The 18,492-nt window shown below is 35.9% G+C and overlaps 1 protein-coding gene across 11 annotated transcripts in view; it reads right to left on the reverse strand.

The window, feature by feature from the left end:
• LOC112453837 (ras GTPase-activating protein nGAP) overlaps positions 1 to 18,492 on the reverse strand; it is a 296,057-nt gene that overhangs the window by 84,644 nt on the left and 192,921 nt on the right. For 4 of the 11 annotated variants that reach the window (XM_025014810.1, XM_025014808.1, XM_025014809.1 and 1 more), the window contains exon 3: positions 3,378 to 3,748. The exons of 6 other annotated variants lie outside the window; for them this stretch is intronic. In XM_025014810.1, coding sequence (XP_024870578.1) covers positions 3,378 to 3,480 — 103 coding nt within the window. In that variant the 5' untranslated portion in view covers positions 3,481 to 3,748. Of the gene's footprint in view, positions 1 to 765; positions 912 to 3,377; positions 3,749 to 18,492 lie in introns of those variants that run through there. One more of the 11 variants, XM_025014806.1, reaches the window with a different exon arrangement.

Genomic DNA, 18,492 nt, shown 5'->3' on the forward strand with positions numbered 1-18,492 from the left:
AAAGTAGCAGCGTTCACGCTTACGTGAGCTAGCTTTATGGTCTAGCCGAGTCTCTAGCGGAACGCGAGTTAGAAGCCGCGTCTATGTAAATCAATTGTAAGCAATTGCCTTCGGACTATGAATAATTTTTGGCGGTAATCATCTCGCGAGATTTATAGCATATGCAAGAAATCTTTTGGAGATTTATTAGCTACGACATAATATTGGAACTGTTGATTATGGAATTCCTAAAATGGGATACCTATTAAACGAAAAAAGCTATTATGTTTAATATTCATTGAAAAATGAAAAAAGAACCTATTAGTGAAATTAACATCGTTGATAAAACCGTGAGAATAATTTATAAACAGCTTACTACTTCAATTGCATTGCAGTATATGAAGCAATCATTACATAATTAATAATGTATCGAAATATAATAGCTCGAGATGCTATTTTGCATCGTTGTATATGCATTTATTGTGCTCATAAAAACTGTTTAATTTAAAAATCGTAATTTACTTTCCTCGTGTTTATTACACTGTGTATTTTGCAAATTACACCCTATTATGTCCTTGCACGCATAAAAATAATTTTTATGAGCGCAAGGATGTAATAGGATGTAATTTGCAAAATAGTATAGTATACTAAACTCGACAAAAATAAATTACTTTTAGTTTAAATTTAAAAATCGTAATATGCTTTTTTAAACAAAGAAAAATTGTCATTTGCTTTTTTAAATAGTTGTTTAATAATCTTTTTTAATTAAAAATAAAAGTATCATACGTCTATGGCAGTTCCTGATATCCTGTGGCACGTAACGGATCCTCATGTCGACGATGTAGATTATCTTACAACACGTTGAGTCGTCCTTGATTATTAGGTCATCTATCTAAGAATCGCGCGACTGAAGAAGAGTGTCTTCATTCTCGCGTCATTCTTCGTTATTAGAATATTGTTCGCGATGGCTCATCCAACTGCATCTTAATTCATTGTTGTTTCATGAAGCATCGATTAAAAGGAGAAATATGACTTCTTATAAAAGTTTAGAAGAATATCAATAATAAGTCTGTTCGTATTGCCTGCACTTTTTGCACTTAGAATCTTCGCTTTCCCTTTCTCCAACGCTCAATATATATTTTCCTCGTTTTAAATGCAGGAATTTTTGAGAATTTCAAGCAACACGAACAAATCTAATATTCCGTAATTTTTCGCAATTTCCGATGTAAATTACACGATGACGATCGAGGAACTTTCGCCTTGCAGTCTCTCGATTTTCTATCAATTCTCGTTGGCGGAAATATCTTTCTTGACATTAACGATCGCGCTAACAGCTACGATCCTTATGGGTAATAACGGATTTCGTAGAAAGTCTTCCTGTTCACCCGAGATCGATAGCACCGATGAGCAAACGTTGCAAAGCGTTCGGTTATTTTGCAATTCTTCCAACATACTATACGTGACGTCTGCTATATGCATATATTGTAATGACCTAGCGAAACAATTTGCAGGTAAAGCATCTTGCGCATTTTGCAGAAGTTGCGAGAACATGCGTCGTAATCATCGAACACTCACGAATTAGAAGATTATTATCATAGTCCGTACTGCTAATATGAATCACTTAACACTAAACAGCACGTATAATATCCTGATTGACAGTTAGCCGCTCGGCAAGTTGTCACTGTCGTTCCGGTTTAGATATCGCTGTAGATACGTATCGAGTATACCGTTATCAGCTTCCAGTCTTGATCAAATCTCCGTCCGTTTGTTTCAAATGGAAAAAGAAATATATAATTTTTTACAAATTTTGAGACACCGATTGCCTCTAAAAGTGAAAAATTGTCTCTTTCATAATTTCTGATATGACTCTTGATGTATATAAAAAATTATAACATTATAAAAAACATAAATCTGATATCATCTGGCGGTGACATATATCCAGAATTACTTTATATTCTCTTCTATTCTCTTGATTTACAAAGGTCAATTATATGTAAGGTGTGAATAGATCAATAAAAGAAGATACGGCACTCAAGTGTCGTCTATTCAATTATTGTTCTCAATAATCGACAACTGAAGATCGTCAATTTATCCAACTCGAATATATCAATCACTTATATCGATAAATACTCCGAATGTATAATAACAATCTCTGATCAATAATCTCGGAGCACCCAAACCATTTCTACATTTGCAACAAAACGTCGCTTTGTTCACTGATGACCACGTATTCACAAATAATTTATTCATCTCACACATCCGCGGCAAATTTCTTCGATGACGATTGCCGTCGATCGAAATATCGCGTCGAGGATCCGAGACATCGGATCGACTCACCGACTGAGAGTCCTCTCAGCCGGCTCGAGACAGTGAACACGATACAGTCGGGAATGGACTGCCGCGAACGGAGGCTGCGTACGAAAGTAAATATTAACGTGGTCTCTCCCTCGCTTACACTTACGCGTCGCTGACGTGTGGTGTGTGCAATCGTGATCGTGAGTATCAACACGAGCGTGCCACTCTCGTGAATAGCGTGTCACACGGGTGAGCCGCACAGCTCATGGGCGAGGGTATGTGAGCCAGGCCGTGTCATCTGTTTAGTATCAATCGCGGTATGCGTATTTCCGTTCCGCGACTTTTATGACGCGAGAACAGACGCGATAACCGTCATGTGTCTGGTAACCGTTGTCTCGAAAACAGTCTGACTTCCAGATCCTAGTCCAAAGTCCAGATATTCAATAATTTAATAATGTTTTAATAACGTTTTAAAATATTTGTCTACTTGAACAAAAATGGGGAGTATATTTGAGATATTTAAAATATGTACATATCTAAATATATATATTTAAAATAAGTGCATGTTTAAAAAAATAAAAGAGAAAATGGTGTGTGCGTAAGCAAAGAATAATTAAGTTACAATACTTTTAGCTAGAAAGAAATAGGAGGACGACAGCTCAAGCAATTAAAATTGTCCGGCAATTATTCCATATTTCGAGCTTTCTTTCGTATCGTGAGGCGTCGATCACCAGAAAAGGCAAGTGCGACTTTAACAAGTGTAGGCACGCGATATTGCGTAGGGTTCACCTACGTATATTTATTAATCTTGTGCGTTATTATCCTACGCACCCCAGATCGTACGGCGCCATAAAAAGAATCGTTGAAGCAAGCACTTTCGAACGCTCGACTTCTATAATATATTTCAGTTCCGTGTATAAAAATCGATGCGGTCTGAAGATAGACCGCTATTATCGTTACTTAAAACCTCGATAAACATCTGCCATTATAACTGCCGAGATATCCTCTTCTCGCATAACGATATCGCAATTATATCGTATCGGCGATTTACTCGCGATTCGCTTACGGCGAATGTGCAGCATGCAACTCCGTATTCTAGATACCTGATTCAAGGTCGTCCTGGTCGGCTCCACGAAGGCAGGAGTGAAAACTGCGGGACAGCCGGCGACCGCCGGGTGAGGCACCCTCCGTCGAGACACTCTGCATCTTTGGTAAACGCGTGTACACGTCGTCGTCCTAAAGATAGTTCTTCTCAAGTTCAAGTAGAGCTGGGATGAGGTGAACGGAACCGCGTCATGTCTTTCCCTTTTTTCTTAGCGACTCAAGTCGCGAATAATAACGGGAGTCGAATAATTAAAGACTAATTAACCGCTAATGCGCGCACACATCACGAATACGATATCACGCGCGTGTGCGAGGGTGTAGGTCGCGGGCAATCTGCTCACAAGCGCTTCTCCTCTTCGCTCTAGTTCACCTGGAAAGAAAATCCAACGGTTCGTTGCCGGTACGACGCAGGTCGATATATATACGTCGCGGCAGACGTTCTCCAAAATAACGAAACATGTGACCCATGATCCAAGTTCGGGGGAAGTTTGATGAAATTGACAACCGAGGCGATCAATCTATATCATCAATTTTGCCGATATCGTTTTGTACTCATTTCGCTGTCGGAAACTTCGAAACGAAGGAACTATTTGTTCACAAGACGTAACCTCTTTCTCTCTCTTTCTCTCTATCGAGCGACATTAATCAACTTGAAAAATATCATGCCTGCCTAGTCCGCACCACGCCAGTCGAACATTTTCGTTCGCCATATCAGCTGAGTACGGTAATGCGAGAAATGAGATCTTTCCTGTATCGTGCGATCCCGGAAAATTATAACTATAATACGGCTACCGTGACGACGTATAAATCGCTATACATTCGCGCGTAATTCGCAATTCATCTGGTATAATGATATTGCGCAACCGCAGAATTGTGGGCGAACGAAAGCTGCCTTAGCGTCGATGTGTGCCCAAATACGGTTAATGATCCGCTATTTTTTCGAAATTCGTGGCTCGCACGACATACAGTCATACAGATAATGTGCCGTAAGTTATATAGTTACGTGTTTAACGTCGGACTTGTGTTATGTCACAACAATTTATGGGTATGAATTTAAATTATTCGCGACAGACACGCGACAGACGATGACTCTGACTTGTTCATTCCTAAACGTGAATGTCTGTATTATGTAATTCGGTTTTTACACGAGTAACATCGATATCTCAGAGCTATATAACTGATGTCATTCTAGGATTTGGAAAAATATTTTAATCATGTAAAAAAAATAGTTTTTCGTAGATATTTGTCTGAATGTACAGTCCCCCAAATGCAGTTTTGTTGTTTAGACGAAAAGCTCTTTTAACTAAGTTTATTTAAAATCACTATATTTTTCGCACATAAGTTATGCTTGGAAGAGAGTTTAATATGTTTCCTCTATATAAATATAACATAATATTTGTATTAAATTTCATTAATTTGTTATAACATTTTAATTGCATTGAATTTCCGTCGCATAAATCACGATCAATTTATAAAAAATTCATAGTTCAATCTCCAGTTTAAAAAAATGAGAAACTACAATTAGGAGCATATTCTCAGTCATTTTGCAAGCGTTAATGTGCGCGATAATCAATGCATAATTTATATCGGGCGCGTAGGTGCACGCGTGCGAGCACACGTGGGTGTGGTTTTTAACTAGGACAAATAGGTAATTAAAAATATGTATGTGTACGTGGAAAGGCATCAGAGCGGTATTTCAATTTTGATGAAATGCCGCCGAGATGCAAATAAGAACTGCATTCTTGAGAGACGTTCCGCTCAAACGCATGCAATCATCGCAGTTCGCGCGATGAACTCTTAATTTATTATTAATAATCGACAAGATACGATCGACGAGGAGTCCAGTTATTACGAAAACATCACGACATTATTTGTAACCGTACTTCATTGCTATATGAGAATTATTATATGCAGCGCTTGCATATGTAATGTTGCTTTTATCAATCTTTTTATTTAATTAACATTCAGTTGCACATGCATGTCATTCTGCCTAAATATACTTCATTTAATGTATTAAGAATGAATTGCAAAGCAAACGCGAACATATCTAATTAAAATGGCGGTGACCGCGATTAAGTCGTAAAGTCGTAGAACCCTCGTTCGCGTAACATTTATATTTCGCGCGGTGTAGAGGAAACTCGGTGCATTTATTTAATCGTAACGCAAGCGTACTTGTGTTTCTACTTTTTTCCGCCATCGAAATGCCAATGGCGAGAAGGAAGCGCGAGTTCTAAGGATCTATCCGTAAATCCGCGAATTTATCACGCGAATGATTCGATTTTCATAACTTTGTCCATGAAGCGTGAAAGATCTCGCGATTAGAGGTTCCCGATATAACATCACGAATATGATATTCGTTATAACCACCTGTTGATCGTAAACTATAGTTTCCGCGGCGCGACCATACGGCGCGGCGGCGTGGCGGCGGCGCCGCGGGAAGCGGAGATATTCTACAGAACGGATCGGCGGTGCTTCATTTCGCGGAGCTAATTAACGATCCGAGCATCTATGGTGAATTAAATATTAATCAGACGCGATGGCTTAAAAACCATCGTAGGCTAATAATGAACAGTAGCGCGCGAATAACCGCGTGCACAACCCAATGAGAAAATCATAATTGCGGAAAATGCATGCCTGATTTACAATGTATTAGCGCGGAAAGATTCAACAAACCGATAAAAAAGTATCTCCTCTCTCCTAAATTCGTAGATTAAGTTGCAGTTCTTTATGAAATCAATAATGTTAAACTCTTCTAAATTCGGTCTTTAACCGACTTTTACCCAACAGTATATTCTGATAGATCATGGCATACTTTCTTTGTAAACTTTTTGAATTTTTGCAATATCTTCAAAATTGAAGAAAATATAGTACACGAAAATGTGCGTGACGTCATAATGTTGTTGCGAAATCTTTTGAAGTTGCCGTCATCAAAGAAACTTTAGAAAGCTATAACTTTCTCAAATTTAGGTTTTTTTTTTAAATTCAAAAAGTATTAAAAATCGGCTTAGATTCTCTACATTAATTATGGATACCGCTTAATAAAAAAATTTTACATGAGAACCCAATTATAAATGAAAATATATTACACTTTCATGTAATTCTATCTGATAGCATAACATTTTATAAAGACTTGTATATATTAACAGAAAATCTAAATAATATTTGAACATTAATAATATGACAAAAGCACAAAAAAGCACGATTAATAATAAGAAACGCCATAGTAGTGTCTATTAATAATCGCAAAACACATGTTCACACAATTTATAAAAAGCTCATTAATTACCTCGTCGTTGTTCGCTTAATGATCATTAACGTGACTCATTAGAACACTGCGAACGCTGTTTAATCGGGGATACCGAGAGATTTACGGACTTCGGCCGAGGAACGTCAATTACGAACATACCGCACGATTATCTGTCTCCGTAAATAACATCGGAGTTTCGTCCGAGTGCTCGTCGTGAGCTCGAACTCTCGTTTTCGTTGATAGATTTCGTTGTTGAAACAACGCGAAGTCGCGGAGCGAGGAATAATTTTCGTGGAACTAATTAACGCGCACCTGTCCGCGTTCGTTGGCCCCGGTAATTCAGGGCGGATCGACGTGAGAGCTAATTGCACTAATCGCGCACGACGATTTACGGCGCGGCGGAAGTGCAGTTATATCCTTGAAACAAAGGGTCATTTTCCGTATCCAGGAATATATAGCAAGTGCAACTGAGGAGAGGCAAGTTGTGACAACTATTTATATAACATCGAAGAAAATCAATTTTTCGAATTTTATTTAAACTTGCAGATATTAAGGAAAGCAAACAAAAATAATATAAGTACGCGGGATAATTATTTCCTTATTCACAAATTTGCAAATTTCTATATACCTCGTTAAATTAAAAAATGTTAGGCAAATTATCGGAGTTCGTTACGAAAATAAACGACTTTATTTTCGAATTGCGCCATATGCTCCCGGAAATTGAATTTAATTACGGGGAACATAACGAGCTAATTACAGCTATTGTTTACGAAAGGTGTGGCATATCGTTGAAGTTCTGATAGACTCGTAACACTGACTAAAAATACTTTGACGAATTAATTAGAAGAAAAATATGCTCTATAAATGTACTTTATTTTTATCAAGTGTGCTTGTAGATCATGTTTGATCTTCTAATTAAATGATCTATTACTATAGACATGTATTATTTAGGATTTACGGATAAATTACGGTGCATCGAACGAATAATAGATCGAAACAGATTCTCAAATTGTATTTAAGAAAAGATATGACAAAAGTGACAAGAGCGATACGTATCTACGTCAGTACATAAATTGTCAAGGATCGCTTGGCCGAGATCATTATATTTTACGATCTCGCGCGGAAACGAATATTTCTCTCGCAGAACGATCGTGAATGATGGGTCCCGATATGAGCCACGATTTTATTATCCGTCCTACGGTAATCGACAGTTTTATCGCAACGGAACCCTCACATTTCACCCTACGTATCTCTCGTTTGCCTTTTTGGTAGTAGCGAATCATCATAAAGTCGCTGCAATATCGTAAACAAGGTAGCGCCATTCCGCGATTTTATGTTCAAACGTAACAATGTAATATTGTGTTAATGAGCAAAACATAAGATGCGATAACGACCATCTCAATTTTTTTGATGGAAAAGAACTCGATAGGCTTTGTTTGTTGGAAAAGCATATACATATATATTTTAGTATAAACAACAAGATACACTCGTGAATAACTAAAGAATTCCACGTGAACTGCGTGAGCGGGCTTACTTGCGACTTTAACCAAAAACTAAGAGACAGCGATCGACTTCGCACGCTCGTATGCTCAGGTCTACCAATCAGAAGAAAAATAAAAGTGCATGAAAACGTACTCTAATCTGAGTCCAACCAATAACTAAGCGTCTTGAACATGTCAATTTCAACATTTTTACGTAACGGTACTATTAGGTCATAAGTCATAATTAAATGTATTCATATTCAGCTTGTCAATATTGGTGATTATAACTGCTAAAATATTTATACTTCACTAAAATATCCACTGGAATTGTTATAATACATATTTAATGAATATGTATCATAAAATAAGAATATCTATTTGTGATATTAAGTTGTCACTTTTTAAATTTCTGAAAATATATTAGATATACGGATTATATAAGGAATACTTCTAAACTTTACACATGTAAACATAAATACCTTTTTTCAGTCTTTACAAAAAATAAAACTGAAAAAATATTCTAATATAAATGTAACAATAGAATAATGTGAAAGTCAATGCAACATCGCGAATGTGATTTCTTCGCGCTTCGTTTGAAGGGTGAACGTTCGCGATATCTTTTCGGTTTCGTCTCTTTGGTTGCTCGTCAAAAGCCCCTCGTGTTGGTCAGCACGTCTCGGATCTTCTCTATTTTAAGCCTCTATATATCTCTAACGAAACGGCGACGCGAGTGCTCTGCCGCCGCATGGCAGCCTTCAAGAATCCTCTAAGCAATCGCGAATCCGGTCTTACATCAGCGTGAAGTTCATAGCACTTTATCGTATCCAAGCTTGTTTAATCGGATTATGAATGTCGATCTCATTGATCGACTTTCTAAGAACCCTTTCCTACTTATCGGACAAGTTGCAAAAAGGAAAAAAAACTGTCTAACAAACAGCTATAAAGTTTCGATAATAAAACGGCGGATAGAACGACCGACGAAAAAATGCGATAACGATTTATACATCCGTAAATTCACGGATGACGATTCGTGAAAGCTGTAACGTATAAGGATGATACACGTATAAGCGTAAAAACTTTGCGCGTGTAAAATTTTACGAAGAGTAAAATTTTTCACCGCTCGCTTCCTCTCGTCTCGTCTTCGTTGATCAAAGTCTAGTTGGAATATTTCAAGAGTTTCTTGGCAAGCTCCAGAGCAAAATGCTAGACTGATGGTCGCGATGTAATTGTGCACAAGTCTAACGCTTTGTGACTTCCAAATATGTATATCCGATAAACGTGGAATCATCTCCCATACCGATCTTGGAAAACAAAGAATATCTGATACTCTGATTATCCACATTCACAGATGCCAATTTTGTATTTCTAATTCTCATGATCTTTTAAAATTAAAATTGATAACAAAATATATAATAGTTTTCATATTTTTCTACATATTTTCGGATAACATGACTTTGACATTGTTATCTAATCTTATCTTTTTATATAGTTTGTATATGCTATAAAATGTTTTATTTTTGTACTAAATGTATACCAAAACTTTTTCACATAAATGAACAAAAAAATAGAATTACCATAGCATCCACAATTAAAATATATTTAGGGTATCAATTACAGTCGCATAATATTTTATGTCGGTAGATTTTATGTATATACTTACGATTTTTATATAACTTTAATTTTAAATAATAAACGACAAAGAACGATGCTCTTTAGAACTCTTTGAAACAAATTAAGTACTCGAGTGTTAATAATTGAAAAATAGTGTGGAAAATTCTGGTTAAGCCGCACCGGTAAAAAGCGTTTTTTTTTTGCTGCATGACAATATATTTTTAACTTTTTACAAAATGGATCTTCAATTCGCAATAGCTGAGAAGAAAAATATTATGACAGAAATGTTTACTCAAAGTAAACGAGAATTATACGTAGCGGCCATTCAAGAGTGACTGCGTTGAAGCGGATGCTTGAGAAACTTTCGGCGTTGTTAGTCTGCCTAAATTGAAACTGCGATGAATTCATTCAATTAAATTCGCCGTCATAAATGGCTGAATTCACCGAGGAAGCCACGCGAGTCAACAACTTGCGAATGCAAATTGTTAGAAAGATTAGTTGCTCGCCCAAGGATACGAAACTAAAGAAAAATTTCTCAGTAACGTATTATCGAAACGTTTCTCTTCAATCATATGAACGCGAAAATAAGGAACAAATATTTGAACAATTTTCCTGGTGCTCTTCCGATAACGGTCGTGTCATAGGAAACTCCATTCTCCAAAGCAATAACGTTTATGACCGGAACAATTTCTCGAAATGCACTCCGCTATTGTACGGCGCCCGCGTGGATTCAACTCGCACGATCACGTCTGCGAAACTATGACATGTGGGAATTGTCACAGACTGCCGCAGACAAAGCAATAAAACTCGAACCATCAGTCGTATTCGTGGTGATCAATGCCTATAATAACCTTTTATACATTTATACTCTAGATATTTCGTCTAGAATCTAGATATATTGCACTACTATGCGTACCTTATACTTATATACGTATAATATGTATAGTCCAAGACTTTCTATTTTAAAATAAAAATTATTATCAAATAATGTAGCAATATATTATAGGTAACGCATAATTAACACATTCATCTCTCTCACCAAACGTATTTTACGCGTGACTTTTCGTACACACCAATTAAATTATTTTATACTAAAAAGAACAATGAATTTAAGGCTCCTGGGCTTTTTCCCGACATCTCATGAGATGTGACGTCAGAAGCGAGAAATGTTGAGAATTCTTGCGTAATATTTCCAAATAAAAAGATATTTGCTTAAAATAACACTATACAGATCACTTCAACACACTTCGAAAATACTCCGAGTTGAAGTTAAGTCTACCCCTTTCCCTTGACAGTTAATAAACAGCCGTAAAATGAATGTAGTATATACGAAATCTAGTCATGCGCCTGCGCACAAGCCTGCATCGTATCACATTCGTTTTACGGCTGTTTATTAACTGTCAAGGGAAAGGGGTAGACTTAACCTCAATTCGAAGTATTTTTGAAGTGTGCTGAAGTAATCTGTAGTGTTATTTTAAGCAAATATCTTTTTATTTGGAAATACTACGCAAGAATTTTCAACGTGTCATTTCTCGCTTCTGACGGCACATTCCAACATGGCCGCGACGAGTACCCAGGAGCCTTAACTTATAGTAGTAAATTTGTAGTATCTACTGAAATTTTTGCACGAAAATATAATACATGACTAGGTATATTTATTTGACTGTTGCCCGATGATTGAGGCGTAAACGGAAAGGCGTAACCGTCTTGGCGGTGAGTGTGTTAATTTTTTATGGTCGAACAAATTAATCCATCATCAAGATTCAAATAAATTATACATTCAGAATTATACAAACAATTCTTTCAAATTTCACGAGTTAATTCGCATTTGCGCAATTCCAAAAAGTATATTGCCATCAAAGCCAACAATGTCATATTTGAAGAAAAAAGGCTAATAGAAAATTACGAAAATCCAAAGTTGATAACTGCGTTACTGAGGAATCTGAAAACAATATGATAAAGAAACACGCGCCGCGCAACTGCTCGCTGAATCTGGAAGAAATTGATTCGCGCTCGGTCTCGCTTCCGTTCTCGCACGTGCGCGCGAAAGGAACGTTTCTCCGATACATTCCTTCTCGCCGTGATGTATCTAAACGTCGGTTAGATCATCCTGACATAGCGCGCCGCGAAACGAATTCTTTTACATAATCTCGCTCCGAATGCTCCGACACATAGCACACTTCCAGGGAAAACTCGGCCGCGTGAGCGTGATTTATCGCAGTCTGCACCCGAACTTATCGTTGACCGAGTAAGGGCCGAGAGCTTTTTCCTGCCTTTCGAAAATTACGATCGCGATTTATATCCTCCACGGGCGCCGTTCGGTGGATTTACGAGCGGCGACGCGCGAAACGAACAACACAAGATTCAAAAATATTTTCCGCAGCAAAAGGAGACTACCGTAAATTCTTGCATAAGAAGTTGTAAGAAACTATTCCCAGAAATTTCATTTCCACTCACGGAGAGTTTGATGGAAAAGAAAAGTATTTTTATTGACTAAAAAGATGTGGTAAAATATACCATTTTTAAATTACATGGCCACGTAAAAGTGCTCGTATTGCAGTACTTCGCAGTTTCGCCTTTGACCTTCTGATCTAATTTTCTAAAAGCAACTTTCAATATTTCATATAATAATGGGTTAACAGATTCTTTTAGCTATAAATACACATATGAGCATCTTAATTTGAAAGAAATTTTGCTATTTGTCCAATTAATATCGTCCATGCTTTTTAGTAGTTTTTACTAAGGAACTGTTATCTTATATTCGTGAAAAACTAATACTATTTTCTATTAATTAAAATACTATTGTGTGTGTGCGGAAGAAAAATATCTTTCTTTTTATTATTAGATATCAGTAGTAAGCGTTGCATAAGATTTGTACGCCACAGTTTCGTAATGAGAGAAACACCAGCCGACACAATTGGAGGAAAATGAAGTGTCGACGAAATCATATACTCGCATCGCAATTAAGAGATATGTGTAATAAAGTTCGATGGCATCGGAAAATGTTTTTGCTCGCGTAACCTGTCCGCTGTATTTGGTTAATGAACCGCTTGCACATTGCCTTTTACATTCGCAAAATTAGATTTATCGTACACGTTCGCCCTTCCTGTATTAAACTAAAAAGCATTTCCTTCTAATAGACACAAAATTAAATTGAGAGAGAGAGAGAGAGAGAAAGAGAGAGAGAGAGAGAGAGAGAGAGAGAGAGAAAGAGAGAAAGAGAGAGAGAGAGAGAAAGAGAGAGAGAGAGAGAATCGCAGGATTTCGTAATTTATTTGAAAATGCCAGAAAAATACTACTTACAATATTTTTCGAGGAAATCTTTAGATGTTATGTCAAAGATAATTTATATAATAATTTCTACAATATATGTTCTCCTAAATCAATTTTTTTCAAATCCTGTTCTCGTCTATGTAATCTAAATGTTTATTAAGTAAAGGAATTTGTAATTATACAATATCTATTATAATGACCTCTCTTGAAATCTCTCACTCATCATACAAGACACGTCTCGATGTTTTAAGGATTATACAGAGGTCGTGAATCGAAAAGATAGTAGCAGCAAAGGTTCAACGACCTAGCCCAGCTCATTGTCATGTATAAAATCTCGGTCGTGCAAGACTCAATCACGTAGCACGCAGCATATCACATAGTGGTCGAACAAAAGAAGGATGCAGGAAGCGATTCAGATATTTCACATCATAAAATGTCTGCTATATGTTAAACGGATTTTATTAATGGAAACGAGTCTTGTTTCTTATCTTAAAATGAAAATGTTTTAACAAACAGGTTGTATTAGCTTCTTAAAAGAAGAAGAATTCATTAATTCATTTTATCAAAACTAATATTTAAGATTAGATAATTAGTTAATAATAATGTGATTTTTTAATAACAAATTCTATATTTAAAAAAACGACCGTTTTGTTGCAAATAATAATCGTTTTTACACACTTTGCCGAATGTGCGTTTATAGTTCGCGATTAAACGCGAAAGAGCGTCCATGTAGACGTCTGTGTCCCGGGATTAAACACTCAAACTTCCTGAAAACTTCTCGTTGTTATTGCGGAAGTTAATCCCCCGTCGCAGTAGATGATAAACAACGTTGTACGTCTGTAAGTAAGTTCGTAACAAACTTACACCGCCTTTCCCACCGTATTTGCTGATCTCTTGTTTGGAGACAACTCTCTGCATCATTTACCGCAAACTTTGTTAAACATCCAAAACCATTTATCATGTGACACACTTCATGAGTTCTCAATAGATTTACACGCACAGAACGAAATTAACTTTCAGTGCTTAGCATATTTTATACATTACGACCAATAGTTACATAATAATAAAACTTTAGTAGACTTCCGATTGCTCGCATCGGAGTAATCGAAAGCAATTTCAAAAATATTTCCATAATTGAAAAAAGGATACATTATGTCTTACAATTAAATACCTTTTGACTATAATATTATTTGCTATAAGTAGAGAGACAGTAATAATAATAATATGTTTTTTAAATTTAATTATTCATGGCTTTTCTCTTTAATACTTTTTATTGTTTAAGAAGTTAATCGAGCAAACTTGCACTTAATATCAAATATTTATAAACATTCGTTTCAGAATTATATTGATTATATGCGACTAAAAAAATAATAACGTTTATTGTCTTTCGAAGCGTTTTAGCGAATATATAATGATGTTTCGATGACTTCGCATGCCTAAGTCAAAGACCTGATAAGTAATCTTGAAAATGTGCGAAAATCGGAGATGCTATCGAATGTAGGTCGAATCAGTCATGGTTCCCGAACAAGGTTTATCATATTAAAGCGCAGGCCAAGGAAATCTCATGAAAATTCATGAATGTAAACGCGAATGAGTAATCTAATCTTCTAATTATCTCATCACGTTAGAGCAATTTAAAGCGGTGTTGACGTCATTCGCTACTTTGTCTAGCTGTCATAGCTGTGTAAGGTTAAATTGCTGCACTTATTTTTTAAAATTACACGTAATTACTTGCTTTTTTCGCTTATTAATCTGTCCGCTTGTAATTATAAGCTATTTAATAGAAATTATTTAATCTTCTACGATTAAGACAAGAAATACTGATACAGATCTAGATATAGATCTATAAAAAGAAGGCTTTCTTTCGACCTTGATATAATTTCATTTACTTCGCGGCGATTCGCATCGCAGCACGTTTTTAATTAACTACCGTTTTAATTCGCAATAAGATAGATGCGTAGCTTGCATGCCGATACTACATTTCGCGCTTCTACTTTTACGAGATAATTCGAGATCGAAACGATATGGTGGGATTCAATCCTTCTCAGAAGGTTCAACGCAAAAACTACAGCGACAAGCGACAAATTCGACGAATCCGTTAAGTTGACCTGTTTCCACGATCTGTGTACCGCGACATATATGGTAGATATGTGCTATATGCGCGCTTCGCAGAACCGGAAGAAAAATATTGAGCCACCAAGTTTCTACGGCGATGCTTTTACGTCATCGAATGCAAAAAGACAGTGGCAGGTACGGGTTGGAGAAAGACTTATAGCTGTAACGCCCAAAGAACTTGAAACTCGTCCGAGAACTTCGATGCAACTACTGCACCCCCGCGTCTACGTGAAGTCGTGCTCTTTCCCTTCCTCTAATCCTTTTTTCGCATTTATTTCCATTCATTTCCATATCGGGATTATTCGCCAACCAGAGAGAGGAGTGGAAAATCGGGGAACAATGGCGAATTACCTAGAGTTGATCGAAATGGGTCATCTCTACCGGGTAAGGGATTTTCACGTAAAAAGTTCAAAGATAAAAGGAGGATTGACTCTGAAAATTGTAACGATTGAACAATGGATATGAACAAAAAAAATGTCGCCATATGCTAAAATGGAAGCGATATCAGATTCTATAATACGGACATAAATGGCAAGCATCTAAGTAAGCCATACCGTAGATGAGAACACAAAACTAAATTATTTTTCTTTCTCTATACTATATATATAATCAATAATATTTTTCTCCTTAATTTAATATTATCATGTATGATAAAAATATAATAGAAAAACTATATGTTCCATTCGTTTCCCCTGTTGTACAATTTAATATTATCACGTATAATAAAAGTATAATAGAATCTATATTCCATTCGTTTCCTCTAATATATAATTTTAATTACTGGAATGATTAATTCCAATATACATATTAGTAGTAATAAAATGTGATATGTAAAGTGTGATACGTTACGTTGAAACTTCGCGACTAGTTAAATGGATTTAATTGGGTTAAATTAACCTTGCTGCGCACGCCTTTTAAGTTCTATATTTGTATGTCCTATTTATAAAATCGCGCTAAAAAAATCGCAAGGTAAAAACCTACAAAAATATCCGCTGGCGTCACATTTCTACTCCAATTGACAACGCGAGAGCGGTTGATAATACGACGTACTCGATGGCTGACAATGAGGAGAAACAAAACTTTCTCGGTGAAAGCACAAGTATAATATAGATTTTTCATTAACTCATTTTGCTCGATTATATAACTTTCAAACACTAAAATTTTATGATCTTTTAACCATAAAGAAAAGATCAATGCATTCTACCTGATAAGAAGAGGCTCGCGTGATTTAAAAAAAATTGTTTCTAGTGTACCGCAAAAAACGGTATCTGTATCGTTAACAAAGGAAGGCTCTCCCTTTTGTTAGGCGTTATCCACACCGGAAGTTGCAACTACCTGCCCGCACGGTGCTTCCTGCGTCATGCTGTGATATTGCCGTTGCTCTATCTCATCCTTCGTATTCCATTTCATATGGAATTTTTAACCCGATACATGAAAAGATGTTTCGCCATAATGAACTCAAATATTTTATACTGCACCGTCGTCATGATATTTAGAATTCCCTTTCTTTTTCTTCTTGATCTCGGATAGATATATTCTCCGTATACTTATTAAGTTCTGTCATATTATATTACTTCGCTTATTGCAAAATTCTCTCACGTTTGTAAAATAAAACCATCCTCGCGTCCGGTCAGATGCCTTCACTTATACTTTTATTTTACGATATCGATTAACATCCGCGAAAGTCTTAATAGCTAATGCAGCAATTAAAGATTGTTAATAAAGAATATATAGAGCAGTGCCGGTTAAATCGATTAATTCGGAATTAATTATAATCTTTTAATTAATCGTTTTGCAATTAGCGCAGAAAGGGAGTATACAGATCACTTTTCATAAATAAGACGAGAAAAGTATAATTTTAATACAATTAACAGATTTAGTACAATTAAAAATTTTAAAACGTCTATCTTGTAATTCTCAGAACTAAGTAAAAAAAGATATCTTTTTTTAAATAATTGATCTATACTCTATATTTTTTATCGAACAATGTCAAGTTAGAAAAAAGTTAAATTAAAAAAATATCATTTTTTATACTTCGTTTCTTATTGCTATATCATATATGTTCAACACAATTTATAAATAATTTTTTCTATATTAATGCAACAGATTTGGTGCGATTTGGAATAGATTGCTGTCTATTTCTCTAAAAATTCTTGTGTAACTCGTGCCGCTATTCTATGCACGTAAAAGAAAACGCAAAAAAATGCAAACGTACGTCAAAGGATACCCCACGCGATACTCTCTTTGTCGGATGTTGCACGTATAACTATCTCTCTTTTATATTAAAGGTACTTCGGCCGGCGGACGAGAATAGTGCGGAACCGCGATCGATCGATCGTTCATGCTCTGCTTCGATGCTTCATGTCTTTCCTGTAGAAAAATTGCAAAAAATATCCACATTCACCACAGGCACTTGCCAGGGCGATCCTCAAGGAAGGTTCGCTTTCTAAACGTCCACGTTACAAAGAAGCTCCCGGATACATCATAGAAGACTTACGCGAGATTTCTTCTAGTGAGTATTCCAGCTAGGAGAGTTTATAACTGTCGACACTCTTGCGGCGAGAGAAAAACACAGCGAGAAAAAGCGGGCGCGAGCCTAAACAACATGCGGTAGACATGTATAACTGTAACGCGAAGCGCGATAAAAGATTATTTTACGCGAATGCGAAGAAAATTCCTCGGAAATCATAAATAATTCCAAGTTACGATGAGAACCAAAAATGTTTAAGCTTATTTTAACACTTTAAGATTCAAGCCAGAATACACAATGCAGGCTCTCTTGCGTTTAATTCTATCAATTATGTATTAACTGCATAGATTTCAAGATTATTTTATGTAAAAGTTCTAAAATCCTACTCCTCTTTTCTTTCGGTTAGCGCGCATAATGATTGTGGATTCCAAGAATTAAAATTGTATTTCTTGATTTTTACGTTATATTACTGATGATTATTTTAAGAAATTGATTAATTTTTTCAATTTTGCTTCCTCATAGAGGAAGCTTTGTGATGGTAAAAAAAAATTTTTTCGAGATTTTGATGGAAATAGGTTTAGAATGTTCTAAAATGTCGAAAAATTGTATTAGTAAAAAATGTCCGGAAGTATGTATGTGTGTGTGTGTGTGTGTGTACGGATTTTTTGTACACGCATCTACTTTTACAATTTTTTAGATACCGGGTTGAAATTTTTCACACAAATAGAGTATCATAGAAAGTATGTTCTCCTCAAATTTTATTAAAATCGGTTGACCGGTATAGATTTTATTGGAATTTTTTTTTAGAAAAGTGTGTTTTATCCTATAGCTTTCACAATATTTTATTATTTTTTAAAGATATATTTTTCAAGATTTAAAAAATTGATTAATGTTTTTATAAACGTGCCTATAAATTA

The sequence above is a fragment of the Temnothorax curvispinosus genome, unplaced genomic scaffold, assembly GCF_003070985.1.
Source record: "Temnothorax curvispinosus isolate PA1 unplaced genomic scaffold, ASM307098v1 QBEX01004731.1, whole genome shotgun sequence".
In the NCBI taxonomy this organism is placed as follows: Eukaryota; Metazoa; Arthropoda; class Insecta; order Hymenoptera; family Formicidae; genus Temnothorax; species Temnothorax curvispinosus.